A 24,868-nucleotide genomic window follows, 5' to 3' on the forward strand; every position below is an offset into this window, starting at 1 on the left:
ACCTCTGTAGGGTCCAGGTATGACCTCATGCTACCAGTAGTGACACTGACCCTAGCCAAATGCAAAACTAGTGAAAAACAGAAAAGAATAGAGAAAAAAATGTCAGTGGCCTCCACCTGTAAAACCTTTACTTAAAAAAGAATGGCTTTGGCTCAAAATCTCAGACCCAAACGATTAGAGTACCAAGAAAACCCCTTTGTGATTTAAATATTGACAGAGGTCATTGGCCGCATTAATGAACTTTTATTGATTAAAACAACGCATAGATACATATACATAAACCCAATATAAAAGAATGCTATGGGTCAAAGGTCATGACCATGGATCTTGTGGATGAAGTATCATTTATCATGTCTACATAATATGTTTTCATGAATAATCATATTCTATCAATTGAAATGAGAGCTCTCAGGAGAGAGGACAGGCATAGAGAGCAAAGATATACAGTTGTGTTGAAAATAATAGCAGTCAGACATCACTAACCGGATCAATCACTGTTTTTGGTAGAAATGATATTTCTACATGGCAAATAATTTCCTAGCAGGTGTAGTAGAGTAATAGAAATCCAACAGACCCGACAGTCATGACATGCATGCTGCTGATTCTGTGTCATTGAATCACTCATTGAAAGGGGCGTGTTCAAAATAATAGCCGTGTGGAGTTCTATTAGTGAGGTCATTCATTCTTTGAGAGACAGGTGGCAATTATTGCCCTTTTTTAAGGAAGGAAGGCAGCAAATGTTGGACATGCTGGTTACAGTGCATTTCTCTCTGAAATTCTGAGGAAAATGGGTCGTTCCAGACATTGTTCAGAAGAACAGCGTACCTTGAGTAAAAAGTTGATTGGAGAGGGGAAAACATATAAAGAAGTGCAGAAAATGATCGGCTGCTCAGCTAAAATGATCGGAAATGCTTTAAAATGGCAACCAAAACCTGAAAGACGTGCAAGAAATCGAAAAACTACCATTGGAATGGATAGAAGAATAGCCAAAATGGCGCGGACTCAGCCAACAATCAGCTCCAGGAAGATGAAAGAAGGTGTGACGTTCCCTGTGAGGACTGTTACAATTAGAAGACGCCGATGTGAAGCCAAGCTATCTGCAAGAAGTCCCCGCAAAGTCCCACTGTTGGAAAAAAGACGTGCTGAAGAGGTTACAATCTGCCAAAGAGCACATTGACTGGCCTAAAGAGAAATGGCGCAACATTTTGTGGACTGATGAAAGTAAGATTGTTCTTTTTGGGTCTAGTGGGCGGAGACAGTTTGTCAGACGACCCCCAAACACTGAATTCAAGCCACAGTACACTGTGAAGACAGTGAAGCATGGCGGTGCAAGCATCATGATATGGGGATATTTCTCATACTACGGTGTTGGGCCTATTTATCGCATACCAGGGATCATGGATCAGTTTGAATACATCAGAATACTTGAAGAGGTCATGCTGCCTTATGCTGAAGAGGAAATGCCCTTGAAATGGGTGTTCCAACAAGACAACCACCCCAAACACACCAGTAAACGTGCAACATCTTGGTTCCAGACCAACAAGATGGACGTTATGGAGTGGCCAGTCCAATCCCCGGATCTTCATCCAATAGAAAACTTGTGGGGTGACATCAAAAATGCCGTTTCTGAGGCAAAACCAAGAAATAGAGAAGAACTGTGGAATGTAGTCCAATCATCCTGGGCTGGAATACCTGATCACAGGGGCCAGAAGTTGGGTGACTCCATGCAACACAGATGTACAGCAGTTCTCAGAAACAGTGCGACTACAACCAAATATTCATGAAGTCATTCAGTTTATATAGTGAATGTTGGAGTTTGTAAAGAAGAATACAAACACTGCGATTTTTTGAACCGTCTAATATTCACTTTTCTTCAATTTTTTTAGAGGAACAACACAAATTTGATGTATTTTTCTTCATGTTGTGATTTGGAATAGAATGTGTCGTGTTCCCAATGCATTTGTGTGGATGGAAATAAAAGCTATTAGAAGGATTTTCAGCTTTATTCACTTTTTCAACACACTGCTATTATTCTGAACACAACTGTGTATATATAAGAAAAAGGTGGCCACTTAAAAAAGTGCAGCTGCTGTATTAATATACCCCCCCTCACATCCGGTTGATACACAGAAGACAAAAAACAAAAAAGATTGAAGACATCAGTCCTATAAATGTGTTAAAAACCATTAAAGCCTAGGTACACCCAAATATAAAAACCTCTACAAGTATAAATGCTATACAATATCTATAATTTTGCATTACAATAATCCCCGGTGATCCCACCATGAAGGTCTTAGTTCAAGCACTTCCTGTTATAAGGTGACAACTCTCCATCCCTGTCTCCCATCTGTGCTCCTGAGTTGTCACCCTATCACGTTGGCTCACAGTACAGACTACAAATGGCTGTTTCAACACACATGACACAGGCGTGATGTCCACTGATGTCATCCTCAGAAATCTCGCCCTGAGAAATACCATGCAGCCATCACTGGGGTGCATGCAGACATGAAGTGGCTGCAGAAGATCAGTGGCGCTGAGATGTAACACAGGAGGGGGTGATTCCATCACAGGACTGGCTGACCAGAAATAGATCTCCTGTCTGCATACATGGGCAGCATATGTGGGCAGCACAGAGACTAGGTAGGACAGCACAGTGGTTAAGTGGTTAGCACTTCCACCTGGCAGTACTAGGGTCACTGGCTCAAATCCCAACCACAGCACCACCTGCCTGGAGCTTGCACGTTCTCTCTGTGCCTGGGTGGGTTTCCTCTTGGTACTCCGGTTTCCTCCCACACTCCAAAGACATGCTGCTAGGTGAATTGTCCCTAGTATGTGTATGTATGAATGTGAGTTAGGGACCTTAGATTGTACACCTGTGACATAAATGTACAGATTTGAGTAGGTAAGATGTGACCTGTAGAAAATATGACAATGTAATCTTAAATGTAGTTTCATTATTAAGGTAATTCAGAGACAGATGGTCTCCAATTAGCATCTGAAGGGATTAGCTTCCTCTGGAAGTGGCACCGGGGTGCTAATAAGATTTTGTCAGCTATACATAATGAGACTCTGCCATCTTCCTGAAGCTGAAAAGAGAAATGCAGACGTTTCAGCTTCATGACACCAGGGGGTCTCTGACCTGTCTAGGGAGCTCTAAAAGTATATACACAGATCAAAGGAGTATGTTTCATCCCTCATAAAAGCTAAAATATTAGTTGCAGAGAGATGAAAATACTTCCTTCTGATGGGGCACTCTGTGGGTTACATCGGCATATAAAAACCGTATTTGTGTCTTAGGTAGAAGGCCAGAAAAATGCAGGAAATGGTTAGGTGGTGCTGGATTGTGACAGCTGAATAGTGATTGGTACTGTCGCGATCAGACTGATGCGCTGGTGTCGGAAATCCAATTCCCGACTTGGTGATTCATGCCAGTCTTGGTCCAATTGACTTTTGTATTCTTTGTAACTTTTTATACTTTGTACATATTTTATGCACTACCCACTTTCAGGATATTAAATCTTAAAATTAATAAGTGGCTTCTGTGTATTTAAGCTCAGGCTCATATCTCCGGAGAGATTAGATTGGAGAGATTAGATTGTATTGTATTTTAGTGCCTTTATACGCTCGGTCAAGCTCATTGCCAATCTGTATGCAATTGCACTGCGTGTTGGCAGATTGCGTGCAGATTGTAAAAGGTAACAGATCCGCCAGACAGAGATCTGTGTGTGTGGGGTGTCCCAGCAGACCGTTCTGCAGACAAACTGTTGGGTGGTGGAAGGCTACCGTTTGTGGTGTGTCTGGTGTGGGGGTGCGTGGACAGTGGAAGAGTGCTTAACACCGGGGTTCTGGCTGTAGGAAAGCTGGAGGGATCCTAGAAGGGTGTGTGATTGCTAAGCTGCTCCTCAACTCTAATCAGTGCACCAGATTGTATATAAGATTTGTATCTGCCAGTGTGTGGTCAGCCATCTGGATTGGAATGGAGTCTCCCTCCGGTGGTGGCCAAGCGGTACTGCGGACTGTGAAAGTATATCATGGCCGGTCTTATATACGGTTTTATATATTCAAAGTTAAGTCCCCTTTATTCCCTCTTACCTCAAGTCACAGCCGCATGTGCTCGCCTCGGTTAGCTAGTCGCTGTGGGCGTGGCGTGTGGGATGAATCCGTGACAACGCCCCTTGAGGGTTAGGGACTGATGTGAATGTACAATATATAGGTAAAGTGACGGCACTATATATGTACCTGAAATATATATATTGCTTTGGATCAGATTCCTGATAATGACTACAGCGGACGAAGGCAACAAAGCGTGTGTCAGCTCAGCCCCTTGTAGTCTGCACCGGGGCCACATGTGAGCGGGTGACAACATCGGGGCCACAATTAGGAGACAATTGTCACTCCATAATAGGAAGTGACTGAACAACGATGTTAATGGCGGGATCACCAGGGATTCCTTTAATAGAAGCATCATGGCCTTTACATGTATGTACGTGTTATGACTCCCGTGTACTTTCACCGCTTCTCATAGTTTATTTCTCATTTGCACTAAATAGAAAGAGATCCTTGGCCAGACTTCCAATACTGGGCTGTGCCTCCAGGATCCGGGTCTTCTCCTTACTACTGGTGTCCTCCAGATCATCAACAACCACAATCACCTTCTCCTTCCCTGTGTATAAAGACATCACGTTACATCCAATACAGACATGATGTACATGCAAAACAATTACATAGGATCAATGCAGCAGGTGGGGTAGTAGCAGTTGTGGTAGTAGCTGTAGTAGGAATAGTAGTAGTTTAGATAGTAGCAGCAGTAGAAATAGTAGTTGAGGTAGTAGCTGCAGTAAGAAGAGTAGTAGTTAGGATAATGGCATCAGTAGGAATAATAGTAGTTGGGATAGTAGCAGCAGAATGAATAGTAGTTGTAGTATTTGTTGTAGTTAGGGTAGTAGCAGCAGTAGGGACAGTAATAGTTGGGGTAGTAGCAGCAGTAGGGACAGTAATAGTTGGGGTAGTAGCTGCAGTAAGAAGAGTAGTTTGGGTATTGGCTGTAATAGGAATAGTAGTAGTTGGGATAGTAGCAGCAGTATGAATAGTAATAGTTGATGTAGTAGCTGTAGTAGAAATAGTAGTAGTTGGGGTAGTAGCTGTAATGGGAATAGCAGTAGCTGGGGTAGTAGCAGCAGTAGGAATGGTAGTAGTTGTAGTAGGATTAGTAGTAGTAGTTGGGGTAGGTGCCTTTGTAGGAATAGTAGTAGGTGCAGTTGGTTTAGCAGTAGTTGGGGTAGTAGCTGTAATATGAATAGTAGTAGTTGGGGTAGTAGCTGTAATGGGAACAGCAGTAGTTGGGGTAGTATCTGTAGTAGGAATAGTAGTACTTGAAGTAGTAGGTGTAGTAGGTATAGTAGTGGTTGGGGTAAAAGCTGTAGTAGGAATAGTAGTAGTTGGAGTAGTAGACTTTGTAGGAATAGTAGTAGTTGAAGTAGTAGGTGCAGTAGGTATAGTAGTAGTTGGGGTAGTAGCTGTAATGGGAATAGCAGTAGTTGGGGTAGTAGCAGCAGTAGGAATATTAGTAGTTGAGGTAGTAGCTGTAGATGGAAACGTAGTAGCTGGAGTAGTAGCCCTTGTAGGAATAGTAGTAGTTGAAGTAGTGGGTGCAGTAGGTATAGTAGTAGTTGGGGCAATAACTGTAGTAGGAATAGTAGTAATTGGGGTAGTAGGTGCAATAGGTATCGTAGTAGTTGGGGTAGTAGCTGTAATGGGAATAGCAGTAGTTGGGGTAGTAGGAGGTGTAGTAGCTGTAATGGGAATAGCAGTAGTTGGGGTAGTAGTAGCAGTAGGAAGCAAATTGTGACTCTATATAGGTCCTCAATTAAAATAAATAAATATGAATAATCATTAGTGTTGGTAGTAATATCAGTAGTAGTGATGGTGGTAATTGTAGGGGGAGTAATATCAGTAGTAGTGATGGTGGTAATTGTAGGAGGAGTAATATCAGTAGTAGCGATGGTGGTAATTGTAGGGGGAGTAATATCAGTAGTAATGATGGTGGTAATTGTAGGGGAAGTAATATCAGTAGTAACGATGGTGGTAATTGTAGGGGGAGTAATATCAGTAGTAGCGATGGTGGTAATTGTAGGGGGAGTAATATCAGTAGTAGCGATGGTGGTAATTGTAGGGGGAGTAATATCAGTAGTAGCGATGGTAGTAATTGTAGGGGGAGTAATATCAGTAGTAGTGATGGTGGTAATTGTAGGGGGAGTAATATCAGTAGTAGTGATGGTGGTAATTGTAGGGGGAGTAATATCAGTAGTGATGGTGGTAATTGTAGGGGGAGTAATATCAGTAGTAGCGATGGTGGTAATTGTAGCGGGAGTAATATCAGTAGTAGCGATGGTGGTAATTGTAGGGGGAGTAATATCAGTAGTAGCGATGGTGGTAATTGTAGGGGGAGTAATATCAGTAGTAGCGATGGTAGTAATTGTAGGGGGAGTAACATCAGTAGTAGCGATGGTGGTAATTGTAGGAGGAGTAATATCAGTAGTAGCGATGGTGGTAATTGTAGGAGGAGTAATATCAGTAGTAGCGATGGTGGTAATTGTAGGGGGAGTAATATCAGTAGTAGCGATGGTGGTAATTGTAGGAGGAGTAATATCAGTAGTAACGATGGTGGTAATTGTAGGGGGAGTAATATCAGTAGTAGCGATGGTAGTAATTGTAGGGGGAGTAACATCAGTAGTAGCGATGGTGGTAATTGTAGGGGGAGTAATATCAGTAGTAGCGATGGTAGTAATTGTAGGGGGAGTGATATCAGTAGTAGCGATGGTGGTAATTGTAGGAGGAGTAATATCAGTAGTAGTGATGGTGGTAATTGTAGGGGGAGTGATATCAGTAGTAGCGATGGTGGTAATTGTAGGAGGAGTAATATCAGTAGTAGTGATGGTGGTAATTGTAGGGGGAGTAATATCAGTAGTAGTGATGGTGGTAATTGTAGGAGGAGTAATATCAGTAGTAGCGATGGTGGTAATTGTAGGGGGAGTAACATCAGTAGTAGCGATGGTGGTAATTGTAGGAGGAGTAATATCAGTAGTAGCGATGGTGGTAATTGTAGGGGGAGTAATATCAGTAGTAGCGATGGTGGTAATTGTAGGGGGAGTAATATCAGTAGTAGCGATGGTGGTAATTGTAGGGGGAGTAATATCAGTAGTAGCGATGGTGGTAATTGTAGGGGGAGTAATATCAGTAGTAATGATGGTGGTAATTGTAGGGGAGTAATATCAGTAGTAATGATGGTGGTAATTGTAGGGGGAGTAATATCAGTAGTAGCGATGGTGGTAATTGTAGGGGAGTAATATCAGTTGTAATGATGGTGGTAATTGTAGGGGAGTAATATCAGTAGTAATGATGGTGGTAATTGTAGGGGGAGTAATATCAGTAGTAGCGATGGTGGTAATTGTAGGGGGAGTAAAATCAGTAGTAGCGATGGTGGTAATTGTAGGGGGAGTAATATCAGTATTAGTGATGGTGGTAATTGTAGGGGAGTAATATCAGTTGTAATGATGGTGGTAATTGTAGGGGAGTAATATCAGTAGTAATGATGGTGGTAATTGTAGGGGGAGTAATATCAGTAGTAGCGATGGTGGTAATTGTAGGAGGAGTAATATCAGTAGTAGCGATGGTGGTAATTGTAGGGGGAGCAATATCAGTAGTAGTGATGGTGGTAATTGTAGGGGGAGTAAAATCAGTAGTAGCGATGGTGGTAATTGTAGGGGAGTAATATCAGTTGTAATGATGGTGGTAATTGTAGGGGAGTAATATCAGTAGTAATGATGGTGGTAATTGTAGGGGGAGTAATATCAGTAGTAGCGATGGTGGTAATTGTAGGGGGAGTAAAATCAGTAGTAGCGATGGTGGTAATTGTAGGGGGAGTAATATCAGTAGTAATGATGGTGGTAATTGTAGCGGGAGTAATATCAGTAGTAGCGATGGTGGTAATTGTAGGGGGAGTAATATCAGTAGTAGTGATGGTGGTAATTTTAGGGGAGTAATATCAGTAGTAGCGATGGTGGTAATTGTAGGGGGAGTAATATCAGTAGTAGTGATGGTGGTAATTGTAGGGGGAGTAATATCAGTAGTAATTTTAGTTGGAGTAATAGTAACTGGATTATAATTTCTAAAGAAACACAAATATGGAATATCCTTTTTTGAAAATAAAATTGCTTATAAGCCAATATGTTTTTTTTTCAAGCAGAACTTTAGTCCAAACTTTCTTTTATTGGAGAAGGATGAGAACTTTTATGTTTTATTGCCGTCTGGACTCCATGTGTGAAGTGTACCTCCTATGGTGTCACCAGGGGAGGATGTGGAATATAAAGCTCCAACAGGAAAGCAGCCTCAGCAGTCATGTCCTCATAGGACCTAGTACTCAGGACTGGCAGTTGGCGGCTCGGACACCCAGCATTACATCATGGAGTAAAGGGGAGAGAGTCACATGCCTCAGGTAAGTTTCTTTCCCATGACGGGTGAACAGAGAAATGGAGAGCTGAGGGAATGAGCAGCAGATAGGTGGGCAAATAACGGAGCCTGTTGCTTTGCTTGCACGGACAAACCAGAGGTTCCCTTAAATGTGGACTTGGGCATAAAGATGTTTATATTTCCTGTTTTATAGGGACCATCTTGGAATGGTTATTGTGTCTAAGCAGTACCCTGAAAATCTACCTTTTGGTTGGAATTCCTCCAGAGAAATTGCAGTGAAATTCCTGTGCCTAGGCATACTCTTTCTGTAGCTGCAGTGTGAGATCATCTAAGGCACTGTTGCCTCTGATTGCTAGTCTCACCAGATTCAGAGTGAGATTTGGTGATGGTGCTACTATACTGCTCACGATTCTCCTTGCTGGAGAGGAAGCTGTACCTGAGGACCTGCACTGTAAGGATCTCCCTGCAATCCAATCTGTGCTTCCTCCACCCCTTCTACACAGCTATGAGATCACTGGTCATCGGGGGGGGGGCATCTCTGACATGAAGAAGCAAATCCCTTCCTACGATATCCACCTCCACACAGGCACACAGTGTAGAACAAAGCAAGACATAACAAAGCTCACTAGATATTTCCTAAGCAAGCAGAATTATGTGAATAAAGTAGCTGACCATGGTGGGGGATGGGCAGTGATGAACCCTACTACCCGAATCATACATGATGGAACATCAGCCCATGTAGCCGTCTGTGTTATGAATCAGCCACATATATGATGACCTCTTACCTAGGCGTTCACACAGATATCTCAGCTCCTCATCATATAAAGAGTTGGTGTCGTCCACAATGTTGATTCGTCCTCTTTTCTTGGTGTGATACAAAATACCGAACGTGCACCGAGAGACGGCCTCCCTGAACTGCTGCCATCCATTGTTGGAGATGTAGTGAGGAAGGACGGTGGAAACTGTGTTATGGAAGGGCTCCGATTTTAGTAGCTTGATAAGCCATTCATAGTCACTCTCTGATGACCTTGAAAAGATCCCAACTGTGTGATATCCTGGAAGATACCCCTATATAATGAAAGATACAAAACAATAATCATTAGATAACAGCAAAAAGAGAAATTCTAGTAAAGTAGACAAAATCCATGACTATGAAGCCTGCAATGTCCTTAGCCAAGGGGTGCTCAACCTTTTGAAGAGCGAGGGCCACCTAAATGATTTGGTAACCAGTTGTGGGCCACAATGAATTATGGGACTTTATCACCCCACCCTTACCCCTTACTCACAAATAATTGTAATATCTTAAAACCTTTTCCTGTTGATTTGAGTGGAGAATATCCCGTTGCATTTATAAAGGGGTTCTATTTTATCATATCATATTTCATGCTTCTATACATAGATATCGTAAATATCCTTACCCAAAAGTACGAGTAGGTACCTAAATGAATTGAAAGAATAAAGTCACAATAAGGGACAAAGAAAATTGTGAAAAACTGATCACAACCGAAAACAAAGACAACTTACTTATTATGATCTTTCTGATCTTCTCTATTTTTCCTCCAAAAGAAGCTAAAACAAATGTAAGTCATAAGACATATAAGACACATAATAAGACATCAGCAAAGGCAGAGATGTTTGCATCACGGGAACAACTTTTAGCTTGAGATGGAGAACATGTTTAACCACTTCAGAGTCACAAGATTTTACCCCCTTTCATGGCCATTTTTTTGCTATTCAGCACTGTGCTACTTTAACTGGCAATTGCTCAGACATGCAAGACTGTACCCAAACAAAGTTTATATCTTTTTTTCACACATATGGAGCTTTCTTTTGGTGGTATTTGATCACCACTGGGTTTTTATTTTTTTTCATTATATAAATGAAAAAAGATGGAAAGGGTTTGGAAAAAAAAACAATATTTTTTTACTTTCTGCTAAAAAACAAACAATAAATGAATCCTAATCAATGTGATCTCTATCCAAAGTTATGAGTTGTTTCTTGCAATTGTTTCATGAAGTCCTCCCATTCTGACTATTGAAGGACATATGTAGAATTCCAATGTCTGGGAATTTTTTGTCTGGGGAAAAGAGAAACAATTGCTAAGCTGGCCATACACACTTAGATGGACCCATCACATAGACTGCATTCATAGAGGAACATTCCACAGAACAGCATTCAGATGGCACTATGTGAGGACCAGTCTTTCCAGCAGCCTACCAATGATGCCAGAAGAGAAAGGAAAGACAACTGTAATTAAGGTATGTACAGTTGTGTTCAAAATAATAGCAGTGTGTTGAAAAAAGTGAATAAAGCTGAAAATCCTTCTAATAGCTTTTATTTCCATCCACACAAATGCATTGGGAACACGACACATTCTATTCCAAATCAAAACATGAAGAAAAATACATCAAATTTGTGTTGTTCCTCTAAAAAAATTGAAGAAAAGTGAATATTAGACGGTTCAAAAAAAAAATGGCAGTGTTTGTATTCTTCTTTACAAACTCCAACATTCACTATATAAACTGAGAAATGTTTGAAGATTTTGCTTTCCTTTGAATGACTTCATGAATATTTGGTTGTAGTCGCACTGTTTCTGAGAACTGCTGTACATCTGTGTTGCATGGAGTCACCCAACTTCTGGCCCCTGTGATCAGGTATTCCAGCCCAGGATGATTGGACCACATTCCACAGTTCTTCTCTATTTCTTGGTTTTCCCTCAGAAACGGCATTTTTGATGTCACCCCACAAGTTTTCTATTGGATGAAGATTCGGGGATTGGGCTGGCCACTCCATAACGTCCATCTTGTTGGCTGGAACCAAGATGTTGCACGTTTACTGGTGTGTTTGGGGTCGTTGTCTTGTTGGAACACCCATTTCAAGGGCATTTCCTCTTCAGCATAAGGCAGCATGACCTCTTCAAGTATTCTGATGTATTCAAACTGATCCATGATCCCTGGTATGCGATAAATAGGCCCAACACCGTAGTATGAGAAACATCCCCATATCATGATGCTTGCACCACCATGCTTCACTGTCTTCGCAGTGTACTGTGGCTTGAATTCAGTGTTTGGGGGTCGTCTGACAAACTGTCTCCGCCCACTAGACCCAAAAAGAACAAACAATCTTACTTTCATCAGTCCACAAAATGTTGGGCCATTTCTCTTTAGGCCGGTCAATGTGCTCTTTGGCAGATTGTAACCTCTTCAGCACACGTCTTTTTTCCAACAGTGGGACTTTGCGGGGACTTCTTGCAGATAGCTTGGCTTCACATCGGCGTCTTCTAATTGTAACAGTCCTCACAGGGAACGTCACACCTTCTTTCATCTTCCTGGAGCTGATTGTTGGCTGAGTCCGCCCCATTTTGGCTATTCTTCTATCCATTCCAATGGAAGTTTTTCGCTTTCTTCCACGTCTTTCAGGTTTTCGTTGCCATTTTAAAGCATTTGCGATAATTTTAGCTGAGCAGCCGATCATTTTCTGCACTTCTTTATATGTTTTCTCCTCTCCAATCAACTTTTTAATCAAGGTACGCTGTTCTTCTGAACAATGTCTGGAACGACCCATTTTCCTCAGAATTTCAGAGAGAAATGCACTGTAACCAGCATGTCCAACATTTGCTGCCTTCCTTCCTTAAATAAGGGCAATAATTGCCACCTGTTTTTCAAAGAATGAATGACCTCACTAATAGAGCTCCACACTGCTATTATTTTGAACACGCCCCTTTCAATGAGTGATTCAATGACACAGAATCAGCAGCATGCATGTCATGACTGTCGGGTCTGTTGGATTTCTATTACTCTATGTCAGGGAGCGAGGAGCCAGACACAAGGAGGTGCAATTAAAGGTAGGTTTATTTACACAGAAACAAGGCAAGAGTCTATGAAAGTCCAACAGCAACAGCAGATGACTTGGTAGGACAGAAGTTCTCCTGCCGAGGTCATCTTCCAGGATAATCAAGTCGAGAACCAGCGAGAATCGTAGCCAAAGCCGGGGTCAGAAGCCAGGAAGAATGGTCGCCAGAGCTGGGGTCAGAAGCCAGGAGGAGTCTTTGCCAAAGCCGAGTCGGTATCCAGGAGAGCAATGAGTTAACTGAACAGGAGCTTGCTGCTGTGCAACAGACAGGACACGAATGCAATGGATAGCTACAAACAGCAGACTTAAAAGTGATAAGCCGCCACCTCCTGGGAGGAGCTGCAGAGGGCTGAAAGCATAAAGGATCCCACAATGCTTTGCAGACACCTAAGATGGATGCCAGCACAAGCCTGAGGAAAGGTAGGACCTTGACACTCTACTACACCTGCTAGTAAATTATTTGCCATGTAGAAATATAATTTCTACCAAAAACAGTGATTGATCCGGATAGTGATGTCTGACTGCTATTATTTTGAACACAACTGTATGCTGCAAGTTTATAAAGTCTGGGGGAGGGGCTGCAAGAGGGAGGTAGAGCTGGAGTTGGACTTTAATGGGATAATATTATCTCAGTTTTTAGGAACTTTGCTTCCCATTTATAGGTCTCCCAAATGCATTTCCATTTATAGGATCCAAAGTGCTGCTTCTTAGTTCACTTCTGTGTTGTATAGAGAGGACATGGGTTCATATACAGTAGATAGTGGGCTCCCTTTACCAGGGCTATCTTAATGAATAAGCACTCCCAGGCATTGTCCAGGGGCCTCAGGTACATGGGGACCCCATCATAATCTTGCATTACAACATACTTGCCAACTGTCCTGGACTAGCTGGGATAGTTACAGTGTTTACTAAACTGTCTCAGGATGGCCCGGGCAGCATTCCAGAACCTGTACTGTGCCCTCCTGATCCCAATATTGTGCCCTCCTGATCCCAGTATTGTGCCCTCCTGATCCCAATATTGTGCCCTCCTGATCCCAGTATTGTGCCCTCCTGATCCCAGTATTGTGCCCTCCTGATCCCAGTATTGTGCCCTCCTGATCCCAGTATTGCGCCCTCCTGATCCCAGTATTGCGCCCTCCTGACTCCCCCTGTCTGTGGTGTATTTAGATTTTGTGCTGCCCTAGGCAACACAAAAATTTTGCGCCCCCCAATGAGAGAGCGAGAGAGTCAATAAGTGTGTGTATTCTCATTCTCTCTCTTCCCTTTCTCTACCTCTCTCTCTTTCTCCCTCTCTCTATCCCCCCCCCCCTCTCGCTTTCTCTTTCTCTCTTCCCTCCCTCTCTCTTCCCCCACTCTCTCTCTCTTTTCCTTCTCGCTCTCTTCCCTCTCTCCCCTCTGTATCTTCCCTCTCCTCTCTCTCTCCCTCACTCTCCCTCTCTCTCCCCCCCTCTGAAATAATTGTCACTTTTATTTTAAAATTAGCATCCCTATTCTGGTTTATTATCTTTACAAATAGAGCCTTATACTGTATAGCGAAGAGTCCGTGGTCACCTGACCATCACAGCTATACGAGTTTGTTGCTCATCCCATTCCTAAACCATGAACATTCATTAATATAACCAGTTACCAACTGCGTACTGTAGCTTTACTGCCACAGTGTGGGCTGGCTGTGCAAAATCACGTATATACATATATGTGTTCCCACTTCCCACGCTCTTATTGGCTCCCTGACATGCCGATCAACCAGTCCCCGCCAGTGATTTATGACCGAAACCCGTCATCGTCGGAACTAGAGACAGGAAAGAGATCTCTATTGAAAAACAGCACAGATCTCCCAGCTGACAGTAGGGATGTGACAGATTTTGTCTTCCTGCTTTGCCAGGAGACATCTACTGTCACATCCCCAAGTAAAACAGCACACAGCCAACACATTACACATAGTTAGGCACACAGGTAAAGCTAAAAAGATGTTTTCATAAAATAACAAACATGTGTATACTTACCTTCTGTGTGCTGTGATTTTGCACAGAGCAGCCTGGATCCTCCTCTTCTCAGGTCCCCCGCAGGCTCTCCTGGCTCCTCTTTTCTGCCGCATGCCCCCATCGCAACCAGTTTGCTATGGGGGCACCCACTGCCCCGTGTGTCCATTCACACATGGAGCCGTGGCTTGGCCCCACCCCTCTCCCTCCTCATTTGCTGATTGGCTGTGATTGACAGCAGTGAGAGCCAAGGCTGTCATTCACATCGCTGGATCGCGATGAGGCTCAGGTAAGTATTAGGGGGGCTGCTGTGTACAGAAGGTTTTTTTACCTTCATGCATAGAATGCATGAAGGTTAAATACCTTAAGCTTTTACAACCACTTTAACCCTTTGATCGCCCCAGATGTTAACCCCCTCCTGTCCAGTGCCATTAGTACAGTGTCAGCGCATTTTATTTGCACTGATCACTGTATTGGTGTCACTGGCCAGGTCAGTGGCCGTTAGCCAGTGTCAGAATCCCCACCGGGTCACCGGCTGCCTAGGTCTTGACCAGTCATTCCTACAATAAACCTTGGATAATGCACTAGGTGTGTGCACCACCTGTTTTCTCTCTATCCAGTGGCTGATTTCCCCGTCTGAGGAGGGCTGCACCCCTGGAACATTTCCTTTTGGTTGTCGCTGTCCTGGTACCCTTGGCTTCCCTTTTGGCTGTGCATATCCTGAGGCGCTGGAGAGTACATACGCTATCCGGTTCGTTTTTTTTCCTTTGGGGTCACCGGCTGCCTAGGTCTTGACCAGTCATTCCTACAATAAACCTTGGATAATGCACTAGGTGTGTGCGCCACCTGTTTTCTCTCTATTCAGAATCCCCACCGTACTGTCACAGTCCCGATATAAGTCACTGATCACCTTCATAAGGGCTTGTTCACACTTGACTGTTTTACCAACGCTTGCCAAACGCCCCTATAGCGTTTTCCAAGCTTTGGTCCGGCGTTTGCGGAGCGTATTTTAACGCTCCACAAACGCTGCATGCGCGGTTTAACGGAGGTTGCTAGGCATTTGCCGAGCGTTAAAAACGCTCCACAAATGCCTATAATGAAGTTTGAATGGTGTTACCACTCCGCAAACGCCCCACAACCGTGTCGCAACCGCACCACAAACGCTGGCCGGGTGTTTGTGGAGCGGCACCATAGACTAGAATAGGAGGCTTCAACGCCTCCTGACTTGACCAGAGGCGTCCGTTTTTCTGCGACGCAATGCTAACGATCCCGTTAGAACAGCACCTTGTGCTGCAATGTGCAGAATTGTACGAGGCATTTGGGAAGCGGTAAAAATGCTTCCCAAACGCCTCTCTGCCGCCTGCACACAATGCTAGTGTGAACTTAGCCTTACAGTGAAAAATAAAATCTAGTATACACAGTGATTTGTAGATGCTATAACTTTCACATAAACCAATTAATATACGCTTTTTGGATTTTTCTTTTTTTTTTTTTTACCAAAGACATGTAGCAGAGTACATTTTGGCCTGAATGTATGAAGAACTTTGATTTTTTTTTCCTGGGATATCAAATACCACCAAAAGAAAGCTCTATTTCTGTGAAAAAAAATGTATATGAATTTCATTTGGATACAATGTTGCATAATTGTCAGTTAAAGTAGTGCAGCTCTGTATAGCAAAAAATGACCTGGTTATAAAGGGGGGGTAAATCTTCCGGAGGGCACGTGGATAAAGTTGCCTCACTTTGTGGTTCTAACATCATCCACTCCTCTGAGGAGATCTAGCCCACAATCAGCGTTCCAAGTCATACCAAAGGTATTCAGTAGGGTTGAGGTCAGGGGTGGACTGACAACTCATGGGGCCCCCGGGCAATAGGGGATCATGGGGCCCCTGTGTCCTTGCCAAAACTCAAAAAAGCCTATGAAAAAGGTACCAGGGGCAGCTCATGGGGCCCCCTACTGACCCCGGGCCCTCGGGCAGTGCCCGAGTTTCCAAATGGTCAGTCCACCCCTGGTTGAGGTTAGGGCTCTGTGCAGGACACCAGACTCTGACCTGGTCTGAAGCTGGCTTTGTAGTGAGGGGCACAGTCATGCTGGAACAGAAAAGGGTCTTCACCAAATTGTTACCACAAGGGTGGAAGAGCACAATTGTTTACAATGTCTTTGTATGATGGAGTATTAACCGGACCCTTCACTGGAGACATTTAAACACAAACATTTAGCAATATGAAAGTAAGTGTGATGGTCAGGTGTCCACTAACTTTGGCCATATTGTGTGCTTGTTTGTTAGGTTAGAAGGTGCTTGTCTTGCCCCGCTACCCCTTTGACCCTAAACGTGTGATCCAGTTCTTCTCTAGTCACCAAACACCACCCATATCGCCATCCTCTGGGATGAATCAAAAACTGTGGTATGCACAGTAATAATAACCCTGAATTTATACAGAGAAAACATTATACTCTCTGAACCAAATGAGGTGCTAATTGAAATGTCTCTTTCAAGCAAAGGATACACAATATAATGAATCTGCATGACAAAAAAAGTATAAAATACTAGCAATAACATATGAAAATCACATTATTATAATTGCATTATCAATGTGGAGTAACATTATGCCTGAAATGTGAATAAATACGACAAATAAATGTTACAATGGTAATCTAGTTCATCACGCAGATGGTCAGTTGGGTACGTTTGGGGCTTTGTGTAGCCAATTAAGGTCTCTCAGTATGTTGGTAAATGGCTTGCTTCATACACATGGGAGTTATAGAATTGGAGAAGGAAATGGCCTTTCATAAGACATTGCCTCCAAGTAGGAAGCATGAAGGTGGCAACAATTTACAGTGTTCCATGGCATCATGGCTTATATACTTTATGTGTCAGCTAATGGCCAACAAATTAGATGTCCAGATACTTCTAGAAAATCTCTAACGCAGTGAAATTGCAGGGGAGAAGAAGTCAAAATAAACAAAGGTTCCTCTATGGTTTCCAGAGTCACTGGGGAAGCTATCGGATGGATGCTGCCACCCAATGGGACTCTAGCAGCCATCTTGGGTCAGGCAGATCCTATTTAAGGCTCTGGCTCACAGGCTTAGCAAGCATTTCACATGTGGGTAGTGTAGGGACAGGTCACCCGTCTGACAGGGACAGTGATTAGTGGCAGGTAGAGGTTTCTAATGAGTAGGGAAAGGATAAGGACACGCCCACTATCCTTCCTGGAGTCCTCCCCATTTGGGTCTAGACTGGCCAGGCTGCATTCTGCCCCTAAAGACAGGTGCTGTCGGCCCATCGGAGACCTGCTCTGGTACACACTGCTGTTATATACTGTGAATGTTCCTGGTTGGGTGCCTGGTCTGTTATGAATGACTGAATTTTGCATTAATGCAAGTTCTGTTCTCAACAACCGGAATCTGTAATTACTGCCGCCGCACCACGCTGCACCTCCCCTCCCCCCCACTCATTTATTTTTCAGGCTAAGAAATAAAACAAAGTATGAAAGATTATGTAATAATATAGTACAATAAGGACAATATCTCTGTGTGGAAGCAGTGGTCTCTCTGCAAAGGTTTTCCAATACGCAAAGAACATGAGCTTTTCTGATTGGAGAGTTTTAGCTCTAGATCAGCATAATGTGTGTCGTATCTCTGCAGAGAGACTACTACTTCCACACAAAGAGCAAGGGTCTATCTCTGCAGCATACTGGTATGGGACAGGATTTTCTTCTCTGTTGTGGCTGCATTCTAAAGATCATCAACTGTAAGGGGCAGCACAGCGGCTAAATGGTTAGCAATACCAAAAAACAAAGGTTGGCTGCACTGACAACAATGTAGCAGATAAAATCCTTTATTGGAATCTTTCAGACGATAAAGTGAGAACATCACAGCTTCATTCTCACTTTATCATCTGTGAAAGATTCCAATAAAGGATTTTATCTGCTACATTGTTGTCAGTGCAGCCAACCTTTGTTCTTTGGTATTGCTCCTGCAATCACGGATCGGGCCGGCACCAACGTGTATGTGGAGGGGCTAAACATCTTCAGCACTCAGCTGAAGCAGTCTGTTTGTATTCCTAAATGGTTAGCACTTCCACCTGGCAGCACTGGGGTTGTTGGTTCAAATACCAACCACAGTGCCACCTGCCTGGAGTTTGCATGTTCTCCCTGTGCCTGTGTGTATTTCCACCGGGTACTTCGGTTTCCTCCCACATTCCAGAGACATGCTGGTAGGTGAATTGGCTCCTGCCTGCATTGTCCCTAGTATGTGTATGTATGAATGTGAGTTAGGGACCTTAGATTGTATGCTCCTTGAGGGTTAGGGACTGATGTGAATGTACAATATATATGGAAAGTGCTGCGTATATTGACAGCGCTATATACACCCTGTTCCAAATTAATATGCAAATTCTATTTAAGTGTCACAAAGATGAAATATTTTGTTTTTCAGTGTAACTCATGGATGGCATTGTGTGTCAGGTCTCTTTTGATCACTGAAAACAATCTGGGACACCTGTGATAATTAGATTGGCCGGTGAGCCCAATTTAAGGAAAGACTACTAAAGGACGGCGTTCCACATTATTAAGCAGAGCGCCATTTTCAAGCAATATGGGGAAGAAAAAGGATCTCTCTGCTGCCGAAAAGAGTGAAATAGTTCGATGCCTTGGACGAGGGATGAAAACATTAAATATTTCATGAAAACGTAAGCGTGATCATCGCACTATGAAGAGATTTGTGGCTGATTCAGAGCACAGATGGGTTGGTGCAGATAAAGGCACATTGAGGAAGATTTCTGCCAGATCCATGCATTGGATCAAGAGAGCAGCTGCTAAAATCCCATTACATAGCAGCAAACAGATATTTGAAGCTGCTGGTGCCTCTGGAGTCCCACGGACATCAAGGTGTAGAGTCCTCCAGAGTCTTGCAACTGTGCATAAACCTTCTATTCGGCCACCACTAACCAATGCTCACAAGCAGAAACGGCTGCATTGGGCAGAAAAATACATGAAGACTAATTTTCAAACAGTCCTGTTCACTGATGAGTGCTGTGCAACCCTGGATGGTCCAGATGGATGGAGTAGTGGATGGTTGGTGGACGGCCACCCTGTTCCAACAAGGCTGCGACGTCAGCAAGGCGGTGGTGGAGTCATGTTTTGGGCCAGAATCATGGGAACAGAGCTGGTCGGCCCCTTTAGGGTCCCCGAAGGTGTAAAGATGACCTCTGCAAAGTATGTGGAGTTTATGACTGACCACTTTCTTCCCCGGTACAGAAGGAAGAACTATGCTTTCCGTAGTAAAATCATCTTCATGCATGACAATGCACCATCTCATGCTGCAAAGAATACCTCTGCATCAATGGCTGCTATGGGGATAAAAGGAGAGAAAGTCATGGTGTGGCCTCCATCCTCCCCTGACCTCAATCCTATTGAGAACCTTTGGAACATCCTCAAGCAAAAGATCTATGAGGGTGGGAGGCAGTTTACATCCAAACAGCAGCTCTGGGAGGCTATTCTGACATCTTGCAAACAAATTCAGCAGAAACTGTCCAAAAACTCACAAGTTCAATGGATGCGAGACTTGTGATCTGCTATCAGATAAGGGGTCCTATGTTACAATGTAACGTGACCGGTTCAAATGTTTAAAAAGCTAAAATGTTCTTAAAAGTTTGATTGAAATAGCTTTTGATTTCAGTAAATTTGCTGCAAACACAACAAAAGACAATTTTCAGTTCTTTACAACCTATAAAGTGTTTTGAAACTTCCTGTGCAGAATAATTTGGAACAAAAATCCTGTTATCATTAGGAGGTTTGTTCAATAAAATGTGAATTGTACTCTTAATAGTTGTAACCTGAGAATTATGCCGACTGTTATTTACATCAATTATTGAGGGAAATTAGAAAAATATCATAATTTGGAACAGGGTGTAAGTATCTGTATACCTTTGCACACCTTTATTTTTGATGGACATACAGGTGAAAGTCCAAAAATTAGAATATGGTGCAAAAGTTCATTTATTTCAGTGCAGCAACTTAAAAGGTGAAACTAATATATGAGATTCATGACATGCAAAGCAAGATAGTTCAAGCCGTGATTTGTCATCATTGTGATGATTATGGCTTATAGCTCATGAAAACCCCAAATCCACAATCTCAGAAAATGAGAATATTGTGAAAAGGTGGAATATTCTCGGCTCAAAGTGTCCCACTCTAATCAGCTAATTAAGCCATAAGACCTGCAAAGGGTTCCTGAGCCTTTAAATGGTCTCTCGGTCTGGTTCAGTAGGAATCACAATCCTGGGAAAGACTGCTGACCTGACAGTTGTGCAGAAAACCATCATGGACACCCTCCATAAGGAGGGAAAGCCTCAAAAGGTAATTGCAAAAGAAGTTGGATGTTCCCAAAGTGCTGTATCAAAGCACATTAATAGAAAGTTATGTGGAACGGAAAAGTGTGGAAGAAAAAGGTGTACAAGCAGCAGGGATGACCACAGCCTGGAGAGGATTGTCAGGAAAAGGCCATTCAAAAGTGTTGGGGACTTTCACAAGGAGTGGACTGAGGCTGGAGTCAGTGCATCAAGAGCCACCACACACAGACGTATCCTGGACATGGGCTTCAAATGTCGTATTCCTCTTGTCATGCCGCTCCTGAACAACAAACAACGTCAGAAGCGTCTTACCTGGGCTAAAGAAAAACAGACCTGGTCTGTTGTTCAGTGGTCCAAAGTCCTCTTTTTTGATGAGAGCAACTTTTGCATCTCATTTGGAAACCGAGGACCCAGAGTATGGAGGAAGAATGAAGAGGCCCAAGGACCCCGAGTATGGAGGAAGAATGGAGAGGCACAAGGACCCCGAGTATGGAGGAAGAATGGAGAGGCCCAAGGACCCCGAGTATAGAGGAAGAATGGAGAGGCCCAAGGACCCCGTGTATGGAGGAAGAATGGAGAGGCCCAAGGACCCCGTGTATGGAGGAAGAATGGAGAGGCCCAAGGACCCCGTGTATGGAGGAAGAATGGAGAGGCACACACTGCAAGATGCTTGAAGTCCAGTGTGAAGTTTCCACAGTCTGTGTTGATTTGGGGAGCCATGTCATCTGCTGGTGTTGGTCCACTGTGCTTCATTAAGTCCAGGGTCACCGCAGCCGTCTACCAGGAGATTTTGGAGCACTTCATGCTTCCTTCTGCAGATGAGCTTTATGGGGATGCTGACTTCATTTTCCAGCAGGACTTTGCACCGCCCACACTGCCAAAAGCACCAAAACCTGGTTCAATGACCAAAGGATTACTGTGCTTGATTGGCCAGCAAACTCGCCTGACCTGAACCCCATAGAGAATCTATGGGGCATTGCCGAGAGAAAGATGAGAGCCTTGAGACTGAACAATGCAGAAGAGCTGAAGGCCGCTATTGAAGCATCCTGATCTTCCATAACACCTCAGCAGTGCCACAGGCTGATAGCTTCCATGCCACGCCGCATTGAGGCAGTAATTGCTGCAAAAGGGGCCCAAACCAAGTACTGAGTACATATGCAGCTTCTACTTTTCAGAGGTCCGATATTGTTCTATGTACAATCCGTGTTTTATTGATTGCATGGAATATTCTCATTTTCTGAGATTGTGGATTTGGGGTTTTCATGAGCTGTAAGCCATAATCATCACAATGATGACAAATCACGGCTTGAACTATCTTGCTTTGCATGTAATGAGTCTCATATATTAGTGTCACCTTTTAAGTTGCTGCACTGAAATAAATGAACTTTTGCACGATATTCTAATTTTTCAACTTTCACCTGTAGAATGAATTTAGCTGATTTTAACTGAAAGTTTAATTTGGCTTTAAGGATTCTGATAGGTGCTACAGGTAACAACCGCACATATTTTCTTGCTTTCGTTTTTTCATAATTGTAATAAATCAGACCCCTAAATAAATATGTGATAATTAAAGATGATTATTGGTAGAAGGTAAAACAATATTATGAGACCTTTCAGTGATAGTTTTTCATTATAACTTGTTACCAGCTTTGGCATTGCAGAGATTCTTACCGGGATCTTCTTCACTGAAACAAAATCACAGATACAGAAATGATCAGCAGGTACCACAAGATATAGTAATAAATAAAGGAGACAACACAATAAAATAGGATAGATTTGTAATAAATATCGTACATGATTTGCATTTGTTTAGTTATAGATTGTCCAGATGTCAGTTTCTTTACTACTTTAAAGCTGAACTCGGAGCACAAAAAATGTCATTGAAATCTATCCCTCAATAGCAAAAAGGATGTAAATAGGCAAAAATACAGGAGAGGGTGGAGACCAGACCAGTCCCTCCGCAGAGGGAAATAAATCAGCAGTGACTGGTCTTTAGTACAAGAAGAGGTGGGAGTGGGGTGCTGAATCCAGCTCTTTAGCTGGCAGGTGAGAAATCTTAGTAAAGGCTGGAAAGTCTAGGTTCAGCAGTACGCCACAAAATTGGGGTCCTTCCCGAAGATGGGGGAGGGGGTCACCCAGCTTGAGAAGTCCATAGCCAGAAGAAGCCTGAAACACATGTGCTGAATGTCCAGAAATATAATTTATTGATTCCTCAAATGGCCAAAAGACAACAAATGACTCCCAACATGTTTCAGGGGCCAAATACCTCCCCCCCCTTCATCAGGTTTCCCATAGCAAATATCTCAGTAGAACCGTACAGGGTTAGTACAGGGTGCCTATGTCAAGCAGACGTGCTATATGGCTTCCCAGCAAAGACACTCATTTACTATTTACCCCCCTGGTTCTGATTGATTTATCCGGGCTCTCAGCTTTGAGTCCATTAGCTACGGTGACAATTGCCAAACCCTGAGGGACCTAAGGGGGGTTATTTGGCCCTTGAAATGCATTTGATGTCATTGGTGGAATCAATAAATCACATGTCTACACCCTCAATACACGTGTTTGATGCTTCTTCAGTCTCTACTACATGAAGCTCCTGCATAGAGGCAAAGTCTCACACTGGTTACAGCACAGATCTGGAAAACATACACAAAGCACACCGAGATTCAAGAACGACTCTTCTATGCTTTAGGCTCCATGCACACTAGCGTTTTTTAAGCTAAAAAATGCTGGGGAAAATGCTGGATAAAACATACTGGCAATAGAGTGTTTTAGTAAAGTTTCATTTGCATTCACACGAGTATAGGGGTTTTAGAGTTTTATTAGCGTTTTTACAGTACATGTAGAAGAAAAAAAAGAAAAAGCTGTTAGTAGCGTTTAGAAGCATTTGTCTTTTTTTTTTTCTGTTGGAAAAACGCTCCAAAATACCTACAAAAACATTTTTTTTTTCTGCTACTAGAAGCTGAAGCTCAAAAAACTCTAATAGCCTAAAGCAGTGTGCATGGACGCATAGGGTTTGATGTACTAAAGACAAATAGACTGTGCACTCTGAAAGTGCAGTTACTCCAGAACTTAGTAAATGGGCAGAAGCTCTTTTGACTTCCATCATCCAATCATGTGCAAGCAAAAGTGCTGTTTTTTTATATTCCTTGCAGATGCAAAGCAGGGAAACAGAATCCAGCACATTACCTAGTGAAAGCACCACACACAGGACACATTACATTTTTACATTTTTAGCTAGCTAGTGTCACTGGTTCCCACAAAGTGCTAGATAATGTCAGTTAGTGTCAGATGGTCCGCTACAATAATGCAGTCCCACTGTAAGTCGCTGATAGCCACCATTACTAGTATAAAAATTAAAAAATAATTAAAAATGATATACCATTAAAAAGAGTATATACCATAGTTTACAGACACTATAACGTTTGCACAAACCAATCAATACATGGTTATTGGCATTTTTTGACCAGAAATATATAGCAGAATATAATTGTTTACATTTTTTATTGTGTTTTATATGTTTTATAGCACAAATTAAAAAATATAGCTTTTTTTTCACAAAATATTTGGGTTTTTTTTGTTTATGCAACAAATAAAAAACCCAGAGATGATCAAATACCACCAAAAGAAAGCTCTATCTGTGGAAAAAAAAATAAATCAATTTAATTTATGTACAGCATTACATGACCGCACAATTGTCAAAGTAACGCAGTGCCGAATAGCAAAAAATGGCCTGGTCAGGAAGGGAGGGAAATCTTCCGGAGGTCAAGTGGTAACCCTATTGTCACCATGCAGTCCAAAGTAGCAGTGTCTCTGTAAAGGCACCCCAACTTGGTTATACTCACCTCACCATCGCTTCCCTCGCTGTTTCTTCCTCCTGCTTAGCTGGCACTAGAAATAAACAGTGTCTGTGGAGAGTGGTGACGCCACTTCCTTGGTCATGTGACAGTGTTCAGGCCTATCAATTGTCTGCTATAATGGTCACATGTTTGTCTATATCTGGAAGCTGAGAGTAAAAGTACCTTTTTAAGGGATTTCACCACCTTGTAAAGAGGTATATTTGCATAAAAAACATAGCCTGAAGTCATCAGCCCCACACTAATGAGTGCCAGTAGGCTGAAACACTGCTCTATATGAGTCAATATTCTGGTTTAGAATTCAGGAATGGTCTTGTCCTGCTTTAAAAGCCCCGTTGGTGGGGCCTTCATTTAGAAG

At 42.8% G+C, this 24,868-nt stretch overlaps 1 protein-coding gene across 1 annotated transcript in view; it reads right to left on the reverse strand.

The window, feature by feature from the left end:
* Nucleotides 1-227: 227 nt before the first annotated feature.
* The window catches only part of LOC149459573 (uncharacterized), a 38,823-nt gene continuing 14,182 nt past the window's right edge, over nt 228-24,868 (reverse strand). Inside the window, exons 3-7 of the mRNA XM_089680941.1 lie at nt 22,325-22,338; nt 9,994-10,038; nt 9,888-9,907; nt 9,255-9,537; nt 228-4,663 (exon numbers count right to left, since the gene is read on the reverse strand). Of these exons, the coding sequence (XP_089537067.1) occupies nt 4,527-4,663; nt 9,255-9,537; nt 9,888-9,907; nt 9,994-10,038; nt 22,325-22,338 (499 nt within the window). The 3' untranslated portion in view covers nt 228-4,526. The remainder of the gene's footprint in view (nt 4,664-9,254; nt 9,538-9,887; nt 9,908-9,993; nt 10,039-22,324; nt 22,339-24,868) is intronic.

Source organism: Staurois parvus, unplaced genomic scaffold, assembly GCF_062004578.1.
Source record: "Staurois parvus isolate SC_StPar_1 unplaced genomic scaffold, SC_StPar_1.0 ptg000254l, whole genome shotgun sequence".
NCBI lineage: Eukaryota > Metazoa > Chordata > Amphibia > Anura > Ranidae > Staurois > Staurois parvus.